The 23,397-nt window shown below is 34.9% G+C and overlaps 1 protein-coding gene across 1 annotated transcript in view; it reads left to right on the forward strand.

The window, feature by feature from the left end:
- ABCA12 (ATP binding cassette subfamily A member 12) overlaps nucleotides 1–23,397 on the forward strand; it is a 189,194-nt gene that overhangs the window by 81,024 nt on the left and 84,773 nt on the right. Inside the window, exons 7-13 of the mRNA XM_043910133.1 lie at nucleotides 906–1,084; nucleotides 6,622–6,734; nucleotides 11,734–11,809; nucleotides 15,087–15,205; nucleotides 16,535–16,641; nucleotides 22,402–22,658; nucleotides 22,757–22,869. Coding sequence (XP_043766068.1) covers nucleotides 906–1,084; nucleotides 6,622–6,734; nucleotides 11,734–11,809; nucleotides 15,087–15,205; nucleotides 16,535–16,641; nucleotides 22,402–22,658; nucleotides 22,757–22,869 — 964 coding nt within the window. The remainder of the gene's footprint in view (nucleotides 1–905; nucleotides 1,085–6,621; nucleotides 6,735–11,733; nucleotides 11,810–15,086; nucleotides 15,206–16,534; nucleotides 16,642–22,401; nucleotides 22,659–22,756; nucleotides 22,870–23,397) is intronic.

Genomic DNA, 23,397 nt, shown 5'->3' on the forward strand with positions numbered 1-23,397 from the left:
ATTTTCAGCATGAAAGACCTTGAATTAAGATCCGACAAAAACCTGACTACTAGTATGAATGCGCTTATTAAGAAAATTGTTTGGGGTGGGAATATAATGAAGAAAATACCTGAAGGTATTATCTGGGACCTATGATCCAGAGCAAGAGTAAAGATCATGGTTTTCTTTTATTTGTTTGCTTAGAGTACAAGATGTGACTATAGGATATTCACTATAGATCATTATTATAACTAAAGTTCCTTGTATTGCAACAGAACTTTGGAAATATTTTATTAAGTATGTGTAATTATAATAATAAACATTTTCATATATTTGTATATATATTCACACATTTATACATAAAACACCTAAATTTTAAAGGTTTTCTATGCAAATAATATAAGGTCTACTAATGGATCTGCATGAGGAAATGGCAGCCCACTCCAATATTCTTGTCTGGAGAATCCTATGGACAGAGGAGCCTGGTGGGCTATAGTCCATGGGGTCGCAAAGAGTCAGACACAACTAAGAGACTGAGCATGCACTACTAATGGATATAGAGAGTATTTTTCTTTATATCCTAAACTAGGTCCTAGAGAAAAACAAACGTATTACTCAGAAGCTAATTTTATTTTAAGAAATTAATTTTAATTTCCCAAAATCCAATTTAAAGTATTTTGTATAAATAGTTTTGTTAACCAAACATTAAATATGCCAACATCTAAAATTATAGGAAAAAATTCAATTACGTGTAAGAGCATTTGAAATGGTTATAGTTTTTCCAGGTAAAAGATTACTTCAAACTAAATGAAAATCTGAATTACTTAACTGAAAATCTAGACGTTCAGTGTTTTCAAAGATAGTCAGCCATGTGGTTACAGATATTGAAGTCTCGTCTCACCCTGTCTGTGGTTTTATTTTTTAAGCTATCAAGTGATCCAAACAACCAGAAGACAATGTTTCAGGAAATGGTTAAAGTGCTGTCCTTTTTCTCACAAGTACAAGAGCAGACAGCTGTGTGGGAGCTTCTCTCCAGTTTTCCAAATGTGTTCCAGAATGACAGCACACTAAGCAATCTATTTGATGTGCTTCGAAATGCAAACAGGTAAGAATTACTGTTCATAACGAAGTCTTTTTTTTTTTTCCTAACGTTACCTTGAAGATCACTGCCAAGTAGTTAATTTAAACACAGCAAATAACCTTTCAGCACTTACTGCAGATTTTGGCAGTGAAAATAAGGGTATTGGATAAGCAAAGGAGAAAGATACACTGTGGCCATCAGGGTTATTGACATATATATGGGGAAATGAGGAACACTAATCATAACATCAGTAATGTCAATTGATATCCCAGAACTCTGAAAAAGATGGTAGAGCAACGGTTGATGGGAATGGCTCAGTCCCACTCAGGGACAAAAAAGGCTCTGTGCATCCAGTATTTTACATACTCAAGATGAAAATATTTCATTGGATTTTTGGTATTACACAGTAACAAAAAACAACCTTGCATATTGGGTTGACTTTATTTGACATATATGACACAAAGATTTGAAAAACTTGCAGAAGAAATCCCTTTAAATTCTGTTTTCCTAATAAAAGAGATCTGAGCATGCTAGCATTTAGAATTTGATAAACACATACTTAGGTTTTGGCTATGATGCCTAGCTAATTTGGAAATGTACATTAAACAAAACAACTGCATCAACAACCAGTGATTACTGAGTGCCTGTTACATGCCAAACACTTTACTGGACCCTTCATATATTTCACATTGAAACTTAACAACAGGACTATCATTTATTTCATAAATGAGATAATAGAGGGTTGTAAAAATTAAATAATTGATGTTAAGAGAGTTTGAACCTGGGTTTTTATACTCCAGAACCCAGATGCCTCTCTAATATGTCACTAAGAGCACAGTGGATTCTATTGTTAATGTCTGAATCACCAGAAAAGAGTTTTCTCATCTTCTCTGGAGAACTTCTAAGTGTTTATATTTGTTCAAAGACCTTGTAATAAGCCCTCATGTTGGTACCTTAATTTCAGTTGATTCTCATAACAGTACTTTGAGATTGAGACCACAGATGTCTGCATTTTATTAGAAAGAAAACACACTTTCATGGAGGTCAAATGACTTCTTCAGGAAGGTCAAAAGACTTCCTCAAGATTCTACAACTAAGTAAGTAAGTGATAAAGCTAGAACCTAAACTCAAGGAATCTGAATCCAAGTCCTATGCTCTTTCCACAATAAATAACATGTCATAACTAAACTATGAAAGAAGCAAGATATTAGTAAATTTGATTTGGTCCTCATTTTGGCTCTTCAGGAAATTTTCACTCACTCAGAATTTTGACACTTAGTTCTCTTCCTCCTTTGTATATTCTATTTTAGAAAACAAACAGGTAAATGATTAAAGGAGAAACAGAATTGTTTGAATTGTGCAATGTAGCAAGATACCCTTGAGACCATAATAAGATATCACTAACACTCACTAAAACGGGTTCAGTTTTAAAAGATGAGCGACCCTAGTTACTTGCAAGAATGTGAAGCAAATAGAATCCATACATTGCAAGTTAGAGTGTAAAATGATATAACCATGTCAGAAAACAGTGTGACAGGTTCTAATGAAGCTAAAAATAGAACCATGTGGTGTAGCATTCTATCCCTGGTTATTTACCCAAGAAAATGAAAACATATGTATGCCCACATGAAGACTTGTATGCTAATGCTTATAGCAGATTTATTCACAATAGCTAAAAATTGAGAGAAAAACAAATATCCATAAACAGAATGGATGAAAAATTGGAATTCTACTCAGTTAAGAATAATAAACAGATTACTTAATCACACAACAGCATATATAAATCTTATGAATATTATGCTGGCAAAAGAATCCAGACCAAAAAAAAATGAATACATACTAGATGTGTAGATACTGTATTATTAGCAAAATTAATGTACAGTGTTAGAAATCAGAACAGTGGCTATTGGGGCAACTGTTGGAAGCATGACAAAACTTTTTTAAGGTGATATTTTATATCACCTTAAAACAAGGTATTTTATATCTTATTTAGCATGGGGATTACATAATTGTATATATTGTCAAAGCTTATTGAATAATAACCTTAAATAGACTCATCATGTGAATTATACCTTAATGAAATTTGGTTATTAAACAACAAATAAAAACCAAACTCCCATAAAATAATTCTCACTGAAAGGTGGAAGATCCAAAAAAATACCCTTGGGTCAAAAATAAATTAATTAAAAATACATTAGACATCATTTTGATAGAGCAAATTACATAAGGACATTGCACTGTGGCTGTTTTAATTCCCTTAAAGTTTAAAATAAAATTATTGTATTATACCATAGATATGTTCTCAGGTAATGATTAGAATGTTGTAAACCACTCCACAGAATAATGAAAACAGCTTTTAAAAGAAATAGCTTCAGATTATTATAAAGCAGATGACAGCTGACTTTTTTCTAACCTGGATAACTTTTTTTAAAGCATTTGACTTTTACTTATTATTTAATTAATTAATTTAAATATTTATTGCCAGTGTATATACTTGTTCTTTCTAACATGATAGCCTCTAGCTATTTGTGGGATTTTTTAATTTAATAAATTTGGCATGTTGCATATTGTAAATTTAAGGTGCACAGGGTGTCACATGATTTTGAGCACTTGGTGTGCTACTATCATTAAGGAATTGAATTTTTTAACTTTATTTGTTTATTTTTTTTTAATTTTTAAACTTTATTTTTAATTAATTTAAATTTATTAGAAAAACTTTATTAGAAAAACTTCTAATATATTTGAAACAACATGGGTATGTGAATCTACTTTTCACTGGTAATTGCAATGAAATTCTAATATAGATTAAATATTTTCAGTGAAAACAGCGTCTGAGTTGAGATGCTTCATTAGTGTAAAATATACTTTGAAATCTGAAGATAATGCAATAAAAGATAAAATACAATATATTTTATATTGAGTAGATGTTGAAATAATATTTTGGATATATTGGGTCAAATATAATATATTATTAAAATTAATTTCATCTGTTTCTTTAACATTTTTAATGTAACTACTAGGAAATCTAAAATTAAATGTCTTGCATTATATTTCTTTTGAAAGACCTTTTATATCAACCATTTTTTAAAGTCAAATCTTCACTATTATTATTAAAGTGCCACTAAAAGCGGTAACTTCTTTACAAATGACTTTTGTCACCAAATCACTGGTTTATCTTACTCTTTGTTGATCAAGTAATATGAACAAATAAACCCTATAAAAACTCATTGCTGTTATTTCCTCCAGCAGTTTTGTAAAGTTGTAACTTGTTATATAGTTCAGTCACCGAAACCAGATTGCAAAATGTCAAGATTATGACAGCGGTTAGCAAAAATGAGCAATCTCAAAAATCAAGAAGAGCATATGAAAAAACATAGATAATAGTCACCATTTATGAGGAGGAAGTTGTATACTTAGATATGAATCACAAAAACTCCTTTTTAAATTACCTTACAAGGAGACTTGTTTTGGATAACTTTCATTTGTATATGATGAACAGGACAGAAAAACAAAACCAATAAAGTGAAGTAAAATTATCTTCATCAATAGTTTAAAGGATCTCATAGAGGACAGGGGTCAGGTGTCATTTTTTTAGTCGCATTTTGATAGAAAAAGATGAATTACATCTACTGACATTTTTATTAGTTATACTAATAACAATAATGCTGACAATGAGATTGCCAAATGTCCAGTCTTTGAAGGTATTACTTTGAGACAAAAGATCAGCTGAGTCAAGCAGAGGCCAAGCTGGGTGAAGGCTGGCAGAAATCTCCAATCTCAGAAGGTTTACCTGGTCTCTGTACTCACCAGGATTAATTCAAAGTCTGAGAACCAGGAGATTCTTGGGGTAAATATAAAAATGCCTGAGGCAGCAACTGTTATGTATACAGAGCACAGACGAGAAAAATTCAGCCATCCCACCACGGCCAAACACACAGCTGGAAAAACAAGCTAACAATGGCTGTGGCTCAGGGCAGAAATGTTCTGTCCTGTTCTCTGCCATGTTGGGGCAAAGCACCAGAGTTAAGATGTAAAGGAGAAAGAGCAGAAACTTTGAAATTAGACACAACCAGCTCTATTTATCTGGTTAACCTTGTGTAAGTTATTTAACTTTTGAACTTTAGTGTTCCATAACAAGACAAATGAATTGACTTTAATGGAATTATTAGAGAAGCAAATAAAATTATAAATATATATGCATGCTAAGTTGCTTCAGTCATGTCCGACTCTTTGAGACCCAGTGGACTGTAGCCTGCCAGGCTCCTCTGTCCATGGGATCCTCCAGGCAAGAATACTGGAGTGGGTTGCCGTGTCCTCCTCCAGGGAATCTTCCTGACCCAGGGATTGAACCTTTGTCTTTCTGGAGTTCCTGCATTGCAAGCAGATTCTTTACCACTGAGTCACCAGGGAAGCCCGTAAATAAATAGATATATGTTTATATATCCATATACATACCTACTAGAAACTAGAGGACATTCAAAAGTTAGCTCTCTAAATATAATTGTCATTCATGGCTAGGAGCTAAAATTAAAACGATCTTAATTTAAATATTAAAACTTCCAAAAATATTGTAGAAAGTATATGCACATGCTATTGCTGATGTGAGCCTTCAGTTGACTAAGATACATACGGAAGAGCTATTAGCTAACACGTACTACATTTAACTTCACAATAGCAAATCCTTAACAAAGCCTTTTGTTCTAAGTTACCACTCGTGTGTGTGTGTGTGTGTGTGTGTGTATGTGTATATATATATATATATATATATATATAGCCTCACAGTATTTGTGAAATTCAGACATACTTGTACAATGCTAACATTTTTTTAATGTACTAATGACAATAAGGGGATAAAAAAGAGGCATTTCTTAAGTTGGTAATTGATTTTTTGGAAATACTGGATGAACTCAAGCATGAACAAGTAAATTTGCTGATTTTTCATTCCCAGTGTAGACTGCCCATCTTATTAGTAACATAAAAACCCTGGGAAGACAGTGCCAATTAGTCTGGGTATTAATTTTGAGCTACCCCCTGGAGCAGTGCCTGTGGGCTACTTAGAGGATAGAATGCAATCTTTAATTAGGGCAAGATACCATTTTTTTAAAAAAATTAACATTTGTTTAGCAAAAGTATCAAATACTTAATTAATAATTATTCTTGAAAGTGGATCCTTTATCTGGGCTTGATGTTTAATGAAAATAATTTCCAATATTTAATTTTTTTCCTTTAAAAACAAAAAAAGAGGTATCCTTTTATTGGAAACTGCTGTTTCTAACCACTTATTTTTAGATCTTAACAACAACAGCAACAAAAAAAGTGTGTGAACTTCACTCCTTACTTTAAGACCTTTTAGGCTTTAGAATCCTGTATGGTTCAAGAATCCTTTTTGGGATTTTGTGCATGAACAGACAAACAAGCAATTAAATGACAAAGCAGCATCTTGTCTTTTATGTTAAAAGAATAATTTTCAATACTGTAGCTATTTTCTCCTTGAATAACCTTTTGTTTCTGTCTGCAAATGTTGAAATGCAATCTGGTTTAATTGTTTTTCGACTTGTTAGTGTGCTGCTGGTCGTGCAGAAGGTTTATCCACGTGTCACAACTAACGAAGGTTTCAGAACTCTCCATAAATCTGTTAAACATCTGCTGTATACCCTGAACTCCCCATCTGAAGGTATTATATTTCTATCTTTCTGTATTCAATTCTGCATTGCAATTCTGTATTCAGTTCCATTAGGAGTAAAAAACAAAATGCAACTGAAGCAACCATTTATGCACGACATTATTCTTAGGTGGGAACATATGTTACCACTAAATCTGGATCTTTAGCTAACCAAAGTGTGGAGACTAGGAGAAATGGCTGGATAAGAGGCTGTGACTTTCTAGGATTTTTATTTTTATGAAAATGGTCTCTCTTAGCTATATTATAAAGCTATGTTTATTCTCGGTACAAAAAAATAAATACCAGAGTAAGGGACTAAGCCTCAACAAGTAGATTTCTACCACAACTTTTTGAACAAATGCCTACATTGAATTGCAGCATTTTTGCCCTTTTTTTTCCAAAATTTGACTTTTTAATCAGAATGAGTCTTTCTTTGGATAAAACTCACCCTTCAGCCAGCCATCTTGAAAACACATGATGGACATCAGAGCGTGAATTGATCTATATAGACCCACTGTCCACCCAGTAAGACAAACCATAGCATCGTGTTAGTGAATCAGAAAAGATCTTTGCCTATAGAGAATAGCCTTATATACCACACACATGGAAATGCACAGATACAGACACACACACAGCCATATACAGACAAACATTTAGGACTATAAGGAATAAATCCCTACTTCACAAGTCAAATGTTTGGTTAGTATTTACTGTTTCCGAATGAGTTTAGGAATAGGCTTTCTCAACTGAGCTTGCCAGCTTTTAAATATGTAGATTTTACTTTTAGATTACAGATAAGTAATCAGGTCACAAGCTGATTGTTTATTACAAGATCTTAAACTATTTTCATATGAAATGCTGGTTTTAAAGGTTTTGAAGACTTCTTGAAGGAGGATCTAACATACTCTTGGATACCAATTTCTGTTAGTCTACAACAATTTTTATGCCTTCAGTCACAGAATTAATGACTAGCCTGCAGGATTGATTGTTATTAAATTCAATGGTCTTCATGATCATTAGGGTTAAAAAAAAAAAAGTCTTATGCTTTTAAGAAGAGGTCCAGCCCAGAAAAAGCAGACAGTACAATAACAAACACTAATTATTTCCTCTGTATATTTTTCTGTTTGCATTTTAAAGACTTGAGAACTTCAGATTTCTCCTTACCATTCTTTTCCTTTTCATCTTCAGACTCACACCTTATAATTGTATAGAGGGATAAAGTTGGAATTTTTGTTACAAAGGACATAAGTTCTTTAGTGCCTTAGAAGCCAAAGAACCTCTCATTAACTGAGGCAGCAAAACACTTTTCCTAAATTGAACAATATAGCTCAATTTTCAATATTTAACAATGGCCATGCCGCATTTCTATGATTATGTTAATAATTTTGACATGTGTTAAACCATGCCACTGGATAATCAGGATGACAAGGAAATATTAATACATTAAGGATATGTGTTTTTATTTTTAGAATTAGATGTGTTTATATTTGTTTTTAAAAATTTCCTACACATGTGACTTCATCAGTCTAAAGATACCAATGCAGTAGTATTAAGGTCAGTTTCTATGTCACTAACCCCAAGCCCATGCATGCGTGCGTGCTTGAGCAGAAATTTCATGGCCTTTGAAAAATTCTTCCAAGTATTTCTGGGAATCCTCCAGGAAACCCAAACTTGTTTTGAAGTACAAATACCTGCCACATTGTCCAAGCCACCCATGCTTACTCTTCATAGCATTTAGCAATATTTGTGAACACATGTCCTCCCTTGGCTTTACACCAAATAAACTGGAGTGAAATGGTCACTCATAGCAGAGTTGCTCGCTTGGGTCCTCTCTAATGATTGACAGGACTCAGATAGCTTTGAAGGTCTCATTCTCTTCTTTCAAAGAAAGAAAGTAGAAAAAATAAAAAGGTAGTGTTCTTTTTTTGTGTGTCAATGATAAATATTTTATTATCTTAAGTCCGTTCTATCATCAAAACAACTCTATAAGAGGTATTTATTATCCCATTTTGCAGACAAAACAACTGAGGCAAAGGGAGGCTGGGCATTTTGCCTATGTTATGCATCCAGCAGGTGACTAAACCGAGATTGAGAGCCTGGATCTGTCTATGCCCAAAGCCAGGTCCCTTAGCTCTTTTCAACGGCCTTACTCATATTTACCATCTGAGACATGTACACACTTGCTGCTAGCATATCTCACACAAGTACTTGCCACCACCAAGCCTCAGAAGGGCTCCACTTTCAGCCAGTCATAGAGTGTGATTCATTGTGCCAGATTCCTCCCCACATGATACATTTTTCAGTAGCCATCGCTTCATTCCTCTCTGCACTCCATGTCTACTTATAATTCAAACTTCCACACCCCATGTCTACTTTTGATTCAGCCTTGATTCTGAACACACTTTAAGGTTTTTCCAGAAGCCTCCTCAGCAACCATGACAATACGAAGATGCTAATAAACACTTGAGAAGATGTTTTAAGGAATCTTAACTTCCTGTTTTAAGGAATCTAATTCTCAGCTCTGACCCAGTAAAGATCCCTGCTTCACTGTTTAGTATTTCCATTTATAAAACTGAGTTTTGAGGGTGAAGATTACCTTTTTTGGCTCATTGATGTTTACTCTTTTGTCAAGTTGTAAATTACATGAAATTACATCTTTAAACAAAAAGCCATGTTTACTGGTGAAAAGAGGTTATCTGTGCACTAGATTTCTTTCTCTGTCTTTGGGCACCATTTTTATATATGCCTAATTCTACAAATAAAAATAAAACCTTGCTTTTTAAAGGGCTGTAACAATTTCCACTTCGTTAAAACCCATTCAATACAGTACTTCTCAGATACTTTAAAGTCCAGAAGGACAAGTGCCTAGAGGGCAAAGTCCATACTTAACATCAAGGTCAAGCCTATAATTGATATATACAAAGTTAATTTCTATTAGTTATTCATTTTAATAGCCTGATGAGGAAGAGACATTCCATAAACCATACAGTATACAAATTCTAATGGGCTCATTCATATAGTATACAAATGCTGATGAACTCATAGGAGTTCAAATTGAGCAAGATTTGATCTTGGAAAAATGGTTTTATATACTTTTACACTGCAGAAGCATAAATCTTCACAGAGTCCTATCCTGGATTATTCTATACATGTGCTCAGTTGCTAAGTCGTGTTGGACTCTTTGCGACCCCATGGACTGTAACCCACCAGGCTCAGACTCTGTCCATGGGATTCTTTCCTAGGCAAGAATACTGGAGTGGGTTGCTATTTCCTTCTTCTCCAACTCTACATATGGATGCCAATAAATAATTGTTATTACTTCCCTGGTGGCTCAGACAGTAAAGTGTCTGCCTACAATGTGGGAGACCTGGGTTCAATCCCTGGGTTGGGAAGATCCTCTGGAGAAGGAAATGGCAACCCACTCCAGTACTCTTGCCTGGAAAATCCCATGGATGGAGGAGCCTGGTAGGCTACAGTCCACAGGGTCGCAAAGAGTTGGACACGACTGAGCGACTTCACTTTCACTTTTCACTTTCACCATTATTAATTAGGTTTGTTTATACTGAGTATCTTCTTGGTCCTTTCACTCACTGATGCATTAGAGCAATAATACTTAGCTGTCTTGAGCAGAGAAGAGAGGGACTCCTGCCAGAGAGGAAAACTGAAAAAGCCATTCTGCCAAGTAACTCGGGATGGTACAGACATTACTCAGACATGACTGATACCAAGGTAGACAAGGAGGCTTTTAATTCTGTAATCTTTTACACACATGCTTATTTAAATAAACAAAATGATCAGCGTGAGAAAAGTACAGATGGCTGCCTAGTTTTGTGCTACAACCTTTTAGGAAGACTTCAGAACACGCTAACTAGAGACAATGGGAGAAGTAGTAAAGCTGTCAATAAAGTATCCTATTGAAAATGATAAGGCCAGTGTTGAAAAACAACAGCACTGGAACTTCTGGATTATTTATGAGGAATTAAGAGTGTCTGCAGAGAAGAGTGAAATAAGTAATACCGTTTCCTTAAAGGAGTTGAATGAAAGCGTTGGATTTCTGATGGGTTTTTATTTATGCAGTAGCCATTTTAAAATTTTGCATGTGAATGTTGTTGCACTTACTTTTTTTTTTTTTATTCAGGAAAATGTATTTTTGAAAAATTTTTTAATTGGAAGAAAATTGCTTTCTGCCATACAGCAATATGAATCAGTCATAATTATACATATATACTCTCTCTCTGGATCCTTCCTCTCCTCCCCCCACCCAGCCCCTCTAGGTCACCACAGAATGCCAGGCTGCGCTCCCTGTGTTATATATGGAATGTTTCTCAGCTACACTTACCCTACAATGATAGAATGCTATGCAGCAAGCTGACTCAGGGACCCATTTAACTTCTAGGGGCAATTCTCCATGTTGAATTAGATCTTCATATATGGTTTCCATTAGACACAACTTAGTGATTGCCTGCTACACTCCAAACCTCACATTATTTGAGACCACTCAGAATGGTTCTATAAACATTAGCTAATTTGCATTCACAGCTGCATTCAATTGTAATCACTGGCTGCTTTTTGAAAGATAAAAAGTATAGATTAGCGATGGCAGATGTTTCCTAAGGCTACATTCTAGACAACTGAAGGCAAACAAACAAAAAAGCCCACGAGATTGGAATTGGTTTCATTTGGTTAACAAGTCACCGAGGTAGTCAATCTGCATCATGATATTTGAGTCATCTATGCATACAGGTCACAGGATAAAATAATGTAATGGTTTGATGCACAGAGAAATAATTTGTTAGAAATGCATATGCTTAACCATTGGTATTATTTCAGTTGGGGGGCAATTGATAAATAAATATTTTAAATGTTTCCAACTGATCTTAGACATCTCTGTAAAGTCGTTTGGAGAAAAATTCTGCAGACTGTCTGCTTTTCTTCCCATAAATTTGACCTGGGATGATTTTTACTTAAAAAAATAAATCCTTTAATGAAATGCTAAATGTTACCTTTTTAGGTGGCTCTGACAAAACAACACATTTGTGGGGTGAGGAAGATCAGCAGTCACTATCCCCAAGCAGCCTGGCTGCACAGTAAGTCTTTGTTGGTTTGTTGGTTTGTTTCTAAATTGGTAAGTAACTTGACTGAATAAGCAAGCAGCACAATTCATAAACATCATTCTTTTCATCAGTGTGTAAGACCATGGGATAGAAAAAATCAACTGTTGACTGACGAAAGAAAAAGTTAAAGTTGAAGTGCAGTAAAGTTGAAACTTGTTTTTTGGTATTATTCAGTGATACTTTTAGATAATGCGACATGAAGATCTGGTTTTCAGTTCTAAGATTGCATAACTAGATCCCACATGTTCTGTCTGGATAGGTCACCTTATGTCTATGAGGAAAATCTAGCTGGAGGCCCAATTTCCAACTCTTTTCAAAGTCTTTCATCTTCATAAAAAAGATGTAAAAATCTCCAACTTTTTACATTACTGTTGATCTCAGGTTTTAAAAATTGACATTAAAAATCGACGCCCCAAGGTAATGCAAACTTTGTTGCTTCAGTAGTATTCAAGTAGCCAAAGCTGTTTATAAGTTATTTAATTTTGGACTGTTTGTGGTTCATGTAAATATGTTTATATATTTACCTATTCCTGAGACAGTGAATAGGCAGTGGGAATAACAGCAGTAATGTTGGCTTCTAAGGACCATTAATATAAGCAGTTCTCTGAAGTAACTAATAGTTACTTAACTAACTTAACTAACTAACTTAACTAAAAGTTACATAACTAACAGTTATGGTAGAAAACTCAAGCAGTTGCCTGTAGAAGCTCATTGAAGTAAATTCATATAGTTCAAGGCAAATTTAGAGACTAGGTGACCTGTTATGTAAAAGTTGTTTTGGCCTGATAAATTATACTATTGAAATTATTTGACTTTTGTCCCAAAAGATATGTTTTTGTGGGCTAATGGAAATGGAAACAAAAACCATTCATTTATTTTTCTGAAATAGAATCTATACAATTGTTTATAAACTTTCTATTATTCAGTGAGAAGTTTCCCAACTCTGGGTAATTCTAGGCAAAATTCTTCCATCAACAACCACCTCCTCTTTCTGCTTCCACATTTCTCCTCTAAGGTGCCTGAACCAGATGCTTCTCCCAAGAGCAGTCTTGCAGCCCTGGGCAATTTTCCCCCAGACAGGATTCCATATTCCAAATAATCAAGTCTTTTAAACACATTCCCTATATAGCCAGCAAAATATTAAAAAACAAACAAACAAACAAACAAACACCTCTGACTTGAGACAACTGGATACTTATTGCTAAAGCCGGGTATCTTTATCATAGCCTTGGGGACATCCATAGCATTGATAGTGCTAGCCCTTCAGATGTGAAAATTACACAGCAAATGTAGTTGGTTGCTGACAGCTAGCTGACAATTTGTTGGGAAGAATTCATTACTTTTAAGATGGCTCTTGTTGAGATTGATGAAATTAAGGGATTTCTTATCTTTGGGCTCCCTTTCCCTTCCCACTTTAAAATAATCACAGAGTAGAAATACTTGGCATGCGATGAAAGTGTTTATAGTCCAGAATTTTCTTTGGAAAGCTGCTCAAAAATATTTTTTCCCTCATAGCTCTTCTCCTCCTTACTTTTGCACTCAAGTTACTTTTTTTTGTTGTGTGCATACATGAACACACATGCATGCATCTATCTGTAAGTTCATCTTTTTTTGTAAGCATTCTTAGGATGTATGTAAAATTTTATATAAAATATGTAAATTAAATGGCTTAAAGAAATACTTGGGATGTTTATGCCAAAACAGTTGGCATATGTATATCTATATATAGAGATATATAGATATATATCTTAATTTTTGGTATATATTAAATATAATCTCAAAAATCTTGGTAATCAGATGTTCTTCATAGAACTAAGATAATGGCTTATATGATATTTCAAGGTCACTTTTAGCTCAACATTCTTCTATTTAAAGCTTGAAAATTTGTCATAAGAAGTTCTTATGCTATTTCATTTGAAAAGTTAGACAAATAGTTTGCTACTGAGCATGGCACTAAGATGGAAATGGCTCAATGCTATAATAATTATGACAAAGAGGAAGACAAACACAAAAGAAAGAGAAGCAGTAATAAGATGAGAGTCTTTGGTCAAAGAAGTGCCTGAAAAAAGCAAGAAAGCTCAGGAATGGGTGCAGTTTTTCTAAACATGAAAGGTACGGACTAAATTTAAATGAAAGTCAGCCATCTGACCAATAAGGTATGCCCTGACTGGTAAGTTAGAGACTTTTCTTGCCATGGATTTTCTTATTTAAGTTCCTCAAGGATCCAGTGTCATTAACGGACATCCAAACACCCTGAGATTTTAATGTTAGTGCAAACATCATCCTACATGTTTACTGGCTATGCCAGGATGAGTCTCTTCCATTAGTATTTGAATAAAATCTAAGTTAACATCTAATAGAACTAGTTAATTTGTGTGCTGTGCAGTTTGATTCAAAATAGATGGTACCCAAATCAACCATTGACATTTATTCTATCTCTGCTGTACATCAAGTTCAATAATAGACACTAAGGAAAGAAATTACAAGAGATGCAGCCTCATAGATGAAGTGACTGGGCATGTGTAACATGCACACATTTACTCACAACGGTGTGCCTCAACAATATTAGACTATGTCCTCACATGCAGTTGATTTGAAAGGAAGCCTGAAAGTGGTTAACTGGGGAACTCTGAGTTGGTTGCTTAAAGAAAAAAAGTAACTGACATTATTCAGTTGTATTCTACCATTTTTTTTTTAATCACAACTACATGAATTTAAATTATTTAGAGAATGTTATAAGTGGAAGGGACCTAGCAGATCACCCAGCCCCCTATCTCTCATTTGAAAAAAGAGGAAGCTGAAGTCCAGAGAGAGGGTTGCCAGATTTAGAGGAGAAAGGAAAGGAAAGAAACACGCAAGACGTGTGGGATATACTTACACTGAAAAATTATTTGTTATTTTGCTGAAATTCAGTTTTAACTGGGATCCCTGTCTGTTATCTGGCAATGCTAGCCCAGTGATTTTTCTTTCATGTAAATGTGCCTAGAAATGATTTTAAGCTCACTTACGATTGGATATTAAAGTAACTAAATATAAAGGTAGTGCCTGTGGAAAAGGTAAATACTCAGAGAATCCAGAGTAGTGCTGTCATTGTGCAGTTGGGCTGGATGGGGGAAGATGTCCTACTTCCCAGTGTTTCAATGCTCAAGTCAGCCGGTGCCAGACAACCAGGGACTCACAGGATCTCAGCAAAATAGCTTTACTTTACTTCTATATGACTTAATTTACATCTTCTTTTCTAATTCTATAGGCTCCTAATACTGGAAAATTTTGAAGATGCCCTCTTAAATATATCAGCAGATAGTCCTTATATTCCTTACTTGGCATGTGTGAGAAATGTCACTGGCAATTTAGCCAGGGGATCAAAAGGTAATGCTCTCCTTTCTTAAGAGTCAAAATGCTACTCATGGTTTTTAATTTTGTTCTAAAATAGTAAGTCTTATGTTTGCTTTAAAGCAGAAGAAATTTTTAAAATCTTCGTTGCCATATGCATCTGTTACAGTGGTTTGATATATGAAGTAATATCTAATCATATTATTTTATTACTACTCCTGTTGCAGCTGCTAATACCACCTGGCCACCTGGCCAAACTTTAATGTATAATAACCATATAAGAAATAACATGAGAGAAAGTAAGTGAAAGTCGATCAGTCGTGTCTGACTCTTTGCAACCCCATGAATAGTCCATGGAATTCTGGGTAGCCTTTCCCTTCTCCAGGGGACCTTCCCAACCCAGGGATTGAACCCAGGTCTCCCATTGCAGGCAGATTCTTTACCAGCTGAGCCACCAGGGAAGCCCAAGAATACTAGAGTGGGTAGCCTATCCTTTCTCCAGCTTATCTTCCTGACCCAGGAATCAAACCAGGGTCTCCTGCATTGCAGGCAAATTTCTTTACCAATTGAGCTATCCGGGAAGCCCAACGTGAGAGTGACCACCTAGGTAAACTTTCCATGTCTCCAGAATTAGGAGTTCACATACCTCTCCACGACATTTTCTATACCTTTAATCTTAGTTGTCAAAAAATAATAAAAAGGATAATGAAGACTTCCAAAAGCAGATGTAAATTACATAAATAAAGACATTTTTGTGGCAGACTATTTTTTACTTCCTATCCTTACACAGTTTGTTTTCCATCTTCTACTTACATGGACAACTGTGAAGATTAGATTTAATCAAATATTTCTTTTTCTTTTTTAAAGATAAAACATCTATTTGTAGGAGATATACATTCACTATTCTTACACCAAAATAGTTTTTTTGAGACTTAATGGCAAGCAAATAGCACAACAAATATTTGAGTGTGATCTCTCTATACCAGTCATGAATTAATCAAGGGTGGGAGGGCATATTTGTATCACAGTGATTATACAACCTATTCTCTCTCAAACCCTTCAGCTTAATAATATACCCAAAATAAAAGCATATTCAGTTCACAAAGAACCAATACTGTGTAGCACCTTTGCTGGAAATATTTTTGTCTCTAAGCAGAATATCTATGAATATTTTAAAAATAATGAACTCTATAGCCTCCATGGTTCAAGGAAAGATTAAATTTTCACTCATTTTATAGTTAGATTCAAGTAGGTTATTATCTTAGAAAAAACGTAGTAATAAATTAGGATGAAGGTGTCTTTCAAATAGATTTCCTAAATGACCTTGCAGTTCACATAAGGTAATTCTTTTCTCCTCTTTTACAGAAAGTTTAAGAATGCTGCACTCTACAATTCGATTTAAAAAATCTTTTCTTCATAATGGTTCCTATGAGGATTACCTCCCTCCAGTTCCTGAAGTCTTGAAATCAAAAGTAAGCCATGAAAGGGGAAAAAAACCCTCAATACTTCCTGTAATTCTATGGAAAGATATATTTGTAATTTTTAAATCTGTATATTTATAAGTCTTAGTCTTATTTGACCCTAGATTAATGCTAGAAAAGGGGTGACGAGTTCTGGTTGGTGCTATGTAATTGTATTTTGTTTTTAATTGGTGTCTATCTCTGTCTGAAATAACCCATAAGAGCCTAATTACAGAATGCAATATGTAAAGGAATGACTCCTGATATAGTTGTCTCATTAAACTACATGATTTTAAAAGGCATTAAAAATTTGATTTCTAATTTGAGATGTCCCTAGGTTTTAAAGCTATAAATGTTGATTTCAAAGCTAATGTTTTAGACTTCACAGTATACAAAAATCTCAGAAATTGACTCACCTTATTTTTATTATCATCAGAAGCAGAAACCCAAATCATATTAAAATGTATGATATTGAAGAAAGGGGGAAAAAGCCACAGAAAAAAATGTTAACTCTGAAGTTTGAATTGGTTGGCATTTGTCTCTTTTTCTTTGTTTAGCTCATGCATACACTATGCAGGTTACCATGAAATCCACTCTATTTCTTAAATAACCCTATTAAATTTTGAAAGCAGCTTTCTGAGTAAGAACAGCAGTTTAATTGGATTTATGTAGCCATGGATAAAGTAAAATTAGAACTGGTTTATTCAGGGCAAGCAGGATGATGTCTGTATAGTCAACATGGTTTAATTAAGCAGGCATAGAAAACATGTGTCCTTGTATATTACAAATAAATATGCTAGTTATACTAGATTACCTACATTGTAGGCTTAATCTTCTACATGAATAAAATTTCTAGTGTACTTAATTTAGCACTATCTTAGTTTATATGAGAGACTTATATCTTCGTTAAATGAGAAAGAAGTTATGCATTCATCTGGAAAAGACCTGCTCATCCTTCAAGGACAAGTTTAAATGTCACTCCTATAATATCAGAGTATCTCCTTTCTCCCTGTTTCCAAATGATAATGACTTTGTGCACATATTGTTTTTACCCATTCATTCATTGCATCCATCCTCTGTGCTCCTATAATGCTACTCTATTTATTTAAAAGATATAATCTCTAACCCCAGAGTCCTTATAATCAATCCAGTGAAGGAGATGGAAAAGCAGACCAGTGATTATAACACAGCGAGACAAGTGTTGTGGTATGTGGATGGACAGGATTCTGTATATGGAGGTGGTATATCTGACTTAGATTGCAGAGGATGAAGGTGGAGAGAAGAAATCTCATGAAGGAGATACTCTTTACTCTGAGTCTTGCCAGGCTGTGTAGGATTATGTTAATAGTCCTACATTCCAGACACAGAGATGTGAGTTGGTAAGAAAACAGAGTTGTGAATCTGAAGGACAGCTAGGGGTTACCTGAGGTCATCAGTCCAGCTAGAGCACAAGGTTCTTATAAGAGAGGCAGGAAAGAAGGCTCAGATCCCCAAGACCTGGGGGATCAAGGAGTTTGTTTAGTCAAGGAGTTGGAATCTGATCCTGAAAACCGTGAATTTGAAGAAGGTTAATTCCTCATTTTAGAAAAAGATCTCTCTAGGAGACTTGTGGAGGACAGACTGAAAGAAAGCCAAATGGGTGAGTTTTACAATAATGTAAGCGAAATGTGAGGCCCTGTAAGATGTCAGTGGCAGAGAACAGAAGGAAAAGAATGTCAAGAGCATTGGAGGAGGTTGAATTGACACAGCTTGGCAGCCAGTGGCGTGTGAGGCATAGGGAAGTGGAGTCTCCAATTACAGTGAGATTTCTGGCTTTTGGAATTTACTACTTAGTATTATAACTTGTTGTATATGTGGGATCTATTTCTCCAACTAGAGTGTAAAATCTGATGAAATTGTGCCTTCTGCTTTTTCAAAGTATCACATCTAGCAGTAGCATAATCTTAAGACCGGACTCACAAATGTGTGAAGAAATGATGGTATTAAAGCAGAGCCCTGGTGATGTAATAGTGTTACCAGGGCAATTACTCATTGTAGTTCTCAACTTGCAGAGTAACTGGGCAGCACACAAAGTACACTGGGAAATGGAAACAATACATGCTCAATCGTTTACACTAATGTCCTGGAAATAGAGCAAAGGATAATTTAAAACAGCATCCACATTTTGAGTATTCTGCTCCCATTGCAGGTTACGTTATGAAAAAAGTTTGAGAAGCCACAGAAGAAATAAACTATAAATCTGTTCCTTAGGTAGAAAGTCCTTTGCCGTTTATAACAAGCATGGCTGCAATTTGCAATTGACAGAAAGCATTTGTTCCTAGACTGCAAACTCCATAGGAATGTGAATAAGTGTGTTGCTTTGCTATGTACCCTCAGCACCTGGCATTGAGTCCAACACATGGAAAATATTCAATACATATCATTAAAAGGATGAAGACAAAATGGATATTCCCCACATTAAGCAAAAATACAGATAGCACACTATACTGTAACACTCTCACATTTTTTAAGAGGCCTCTTTTTTTTTTTCCCATTCACCTGCTAAGAGCCCAGGAGCATTGCTGCTTCAGCATTTTTATGCATATGACATTTTGAGCTCTATGCCATCATGTTACTTACAATTCTGATTCAGATGCATTAGGAACTGTAGACAAAAGGGAATTCAGTCACAGCTGGACATGCAGTTAGTTATGGGTCATTGTTCAAGTTTAGGCTGAGACCTTACTATGTAGGTCAGGGTCTTAATACATAACACTTTGACAAACCTGTAATCTGGACTTGACACATACTTTTGAAGAAACAATTATAATTCTCTGAATATATGTTGATTACTAATAAACTGTGAAGTTTCTAAAAGTTTAATGCATGTATTGTTTTTAGAAGAAAGTAGTAGCTGTTGTTCAGCCACTCAGTCATGTTCGACTCTGTGACCCCATGAACTGCAGCACACCAGGCTTCCCTGTCCATCACCACCTCCTGGAGTTTGCTCAAATTCATGTCCATTGAGTTGGTGATGCCATCCATCCATCTCATCCTCTGTCATCCCCATGAACTGCAGCACACCAGGCTTCCCTGTCCATCACCATCTCCCGGAGTTTGCTCAAATTCATGTCCATTGAGTTGGTGATGCCATCCATCCATCTCATCCTCTATCATCCCCTTCCCCTCCTGCCTTCAATCTTTCCCAGAATCAGGGTCTTTTCCAATGAGTCAGTTCTTCTCATCAGGTGGCCAAAGTATTGGAGCTTCAGCTTCAGCATCAGTCCTTCCAGTGAATCTTCGAGGTTGATTTCCTTTAGGATTGACTGGTTTGATCTCCTTAATGTCCAAGGACTACCAAGAGTCTTCTCCAGCACCACAGTTAGAAGGCATCAATTCTTCAGTGTTCAGCCTTTTTATTGTTCAGCTCTTAATGACAAATACTAAATGACCATTATGTTGCTCCTTGGTGACTGTGCCTCACAGTACAGGGCGCATCATTAATCTTGAATTAAATTCTTATTTCAGAGGACAAATTCTACTTCAGTAGCAGGCCTAGATTTCCAATTTCTCTTTCTATATATTTTGCATTATCAAGCCAAGATTATTCTATATGGACTTTTATTGGTTTCTTATACATGTATGTCAAACTTGCAATTAAAAAATATATTTCAGTCTCTACTGAGTAAAATCATTCAAACTTACTACACCCTTAAAAGCTCAATTAAAAAAATAAATTGGGCTCCAAGTATTTATCTTTTTATTTAAGAAATCACCAAAATAAAAGTCACTGGCAGAGAAGTTTGGCTCTATTCATTAGAAGTTTAATCATATCTAGTATTTGGAAAATCAAAGGAAGGAAAAAGTGATAAATATATCATTACATCTGGTAAAATGATTGAGTTTGTTGCAGAATGGAAAATTTCTCATAACAATAAGACTAGTAGGTAGAATTTTAATACATATGAAACCGTTTTAGATAGCTCAAACCCAGAAGTCAATTAGACATTAAGTAGACCAATGATATTTACTGTCTAAAATGATTTGTGTTTAATTGCTTGTGCCTACATGTAGTTACTATAAATCTCTCATCCAAGACACATCATTGTACCTTTCCCCTTTGACATATGCAAAGAAATATTCTTGAACATTTTCTTGTATCATTTCTGTCAAAATGCAGCTGCTGATTGGGAATCTGAGCTGTAATAAATGGCACATATATTTGCTTCTTTAGATGTTGCTCCAAATTATTTCACGTCTTAAAATGAATAGCTCTAGGGTTGCTTCTGAGCACAACAGAACTAGCTTTCCCAGAGGCATAATGTTTTCCCCTAGGATATATAACTTGGGGATATAGCCTCAGAACACACAGAGCATAGTGAACTGCACGGAGGAATATACTTCACTGGGTAGGAAATTAGTTGATTTTCATTTTTCTCCTTTTTTTCTGAGTAAAGGACTTTAGACCCTTTTTAAGCATTCCATAGAACAAAAGTTTCCCTCAGTAAATAAGAGGGTAGAAGAATGTCAGTCAGTTTAGCAGTGTAGACACTTGATAAACCAGGTATATACACATCCATATTTTAAAATATGTGTGATTCTCATGCTGCAGTTTTAAAAAGTCTTTTTTTTTTTGGTCAATTAATTTTTTTAAACTTGTGGCAAAATACATATAACATAAAATTTACCACATTAACCATTTTTAACTCTGTAGTTCAGTTGTATTAAATATACAGACATTGTAAAACTCTTAAGCTTGCAAAGAAAAATCCTATATGCATTAAGCACCTATTTCTCATTCCCCTCACCCTCTAGTCCCTGGCGCCTGCAATTCTACCTTCTGTTACTATTAATTTGACTGTGCTCAGTACTTCATATAATGGAATCATTCAGTATTTGTCTTCTTATGACTGGCTTATTTCACTTAGCATAATGTCCCAAGACTTACCTACATTGTAATATGTGAGAGAATTTCCTTAATTTTTAAGGCTGGATAGTATTCCATTATATGTGTATACCATATACACATTACACATACACACACTATATGTGTTTATCCATTCATCTGTCAATGCACATGGAGTGCTTCCACCTCTTGGCTATCATGAATACAACTGCTATGAACATGAGTCCACAAATATCTGTTCAAAACCCAGCTTTTAATAAATACTTTTGAGTGTATTCCTAGAAGCAGAAATGCTGAGTATTATGGTAATTCTATTTTGGATTTTTGGAAGACCTACTGTAATATTTTTTTTTATAGTGGCTACATCATTTTACATTCCCGTCAAGAGTGCATAAGGGTTCTAATTTCTCCATATCTTACTAACACTTGTTATTTTATGGCTTTATTTATTTGTTTGTTCATTTGTTTGTTTTGACAGTAACCATCTTGTGAGTGTGAAGAAAACCTTTTTGAAGTTTCAAATCAAATCTGCTTTGCTGTCTGCCCTTACACATAATTTTTAAAATATGCTAACATATAAAATTCGTTTAAGTATTTGTGGTTTAAATGAGATTAAACTACATTTTTTTAAACCTGTGAATCTATAAGCTATGAATACTGTTGAGAAAGAAGTCTAATAGGTTCAAAAGTTTTATAAAACTTCTTGAGAACAATAAACTCAAGTGACAGAAAACAGTGCTTTGTGGTAAAGCTGTTGCCACATGCCAACTAACTAAACACAAGCAAAATGCTTTTAGGAAGTAAATCAATTTTGGTTGCTTACTATCAACTACTAAATATTTAGAATAATGTTACTAATATTTCCCACTCTTTTCCCCTCTGGAAAGCTGTCTCAGCTTCGAAACTTGACCAAGCTTCTTTGTGAACCTGAAACTTTCAATTCAATAGAGGAGATGTGTCAGCTCTCCAGTGCGGACTTTGGGAACCTATGTGAAGAGAGTGCATTTCATGTGCAGCTCCTGGAAGCAGCAGAGCTTGGCACCGAAATAGCCACCAGCTTACTGTATCACGACAATGTTCTGTCTGAGAAACTGAGAGATTTGCTTTCTGGGGATCCAAGCAAAATTAATTTAGATATGGATTGGTGAGTTTTTTCATTGTCTTCTTCCTTGGCAAAATCTCTTCTCCAATAATTACTGATATTCCTAGTTCAATTTCTCTTCCTCTTCTGCTTTGTTTCAGGTTTCTAGAACAGGCATTGCAAATGAATTACTTGGAAAATATCACACGGTTAATGCCAACCATAGAAGCCACGCTGCATGTCAATAACAGTGCAGACACCTTTGAAAAACCAGGTGTTTCCCCATCCATATTTTAAATGCTGTCTTATTAGAATGTGTATGATTCTCTTGCTACAGTTTAGGAAAGGCTATTTTAAAGTTCCTAATGAAACCTACTTTGCATCTGCCCTTATACATGAAACACCTGAAGCTTTCAAATATGGTCACTTGTCTAAAATAAACACAGAGCAAGCCAGCAGAGAATGAAATAGCGAAATTTTATTTCATAGCAAAATGTCTTAAAAAATTTACCTAGTTAGACCATTCACCTTTTATTTCTCTCCTATATTAAAGTGCATTAAATAGTAGGTTGCAAGAGCGAGGATGAGATTTATTTACTTCTGTGAGAATAATCTGATTTTAAAAATAAAGATGCACTGCTGTGTACAGAAATATTGATTCAGAACCTCCTATTAGTATTCTGAGCATGATGCATCATGCAATACATTTCTTCTTTGCATAATACCTCAATACTGAAAAGAAAGACATTCAGAATTTTGGACAACAGGCAGCCACAAAATTGGAAGGGCACTAAGTCCAAAA

This window comes from Cervus elaphus, chromosome 8 (assembly GCF_910594005.1).
Source record: "Cervus elaphus chromosome 8, mCerEla1.1, whole genome shotgun sequence".
In the NCBI taxonomy this organism is placed as follows: domain Eukaryota; kingdom Metazoa; phylum Chordata; class Mammalia; order Artiodactyla; family Cervidae; genus Cervus; species Cervus elaphus.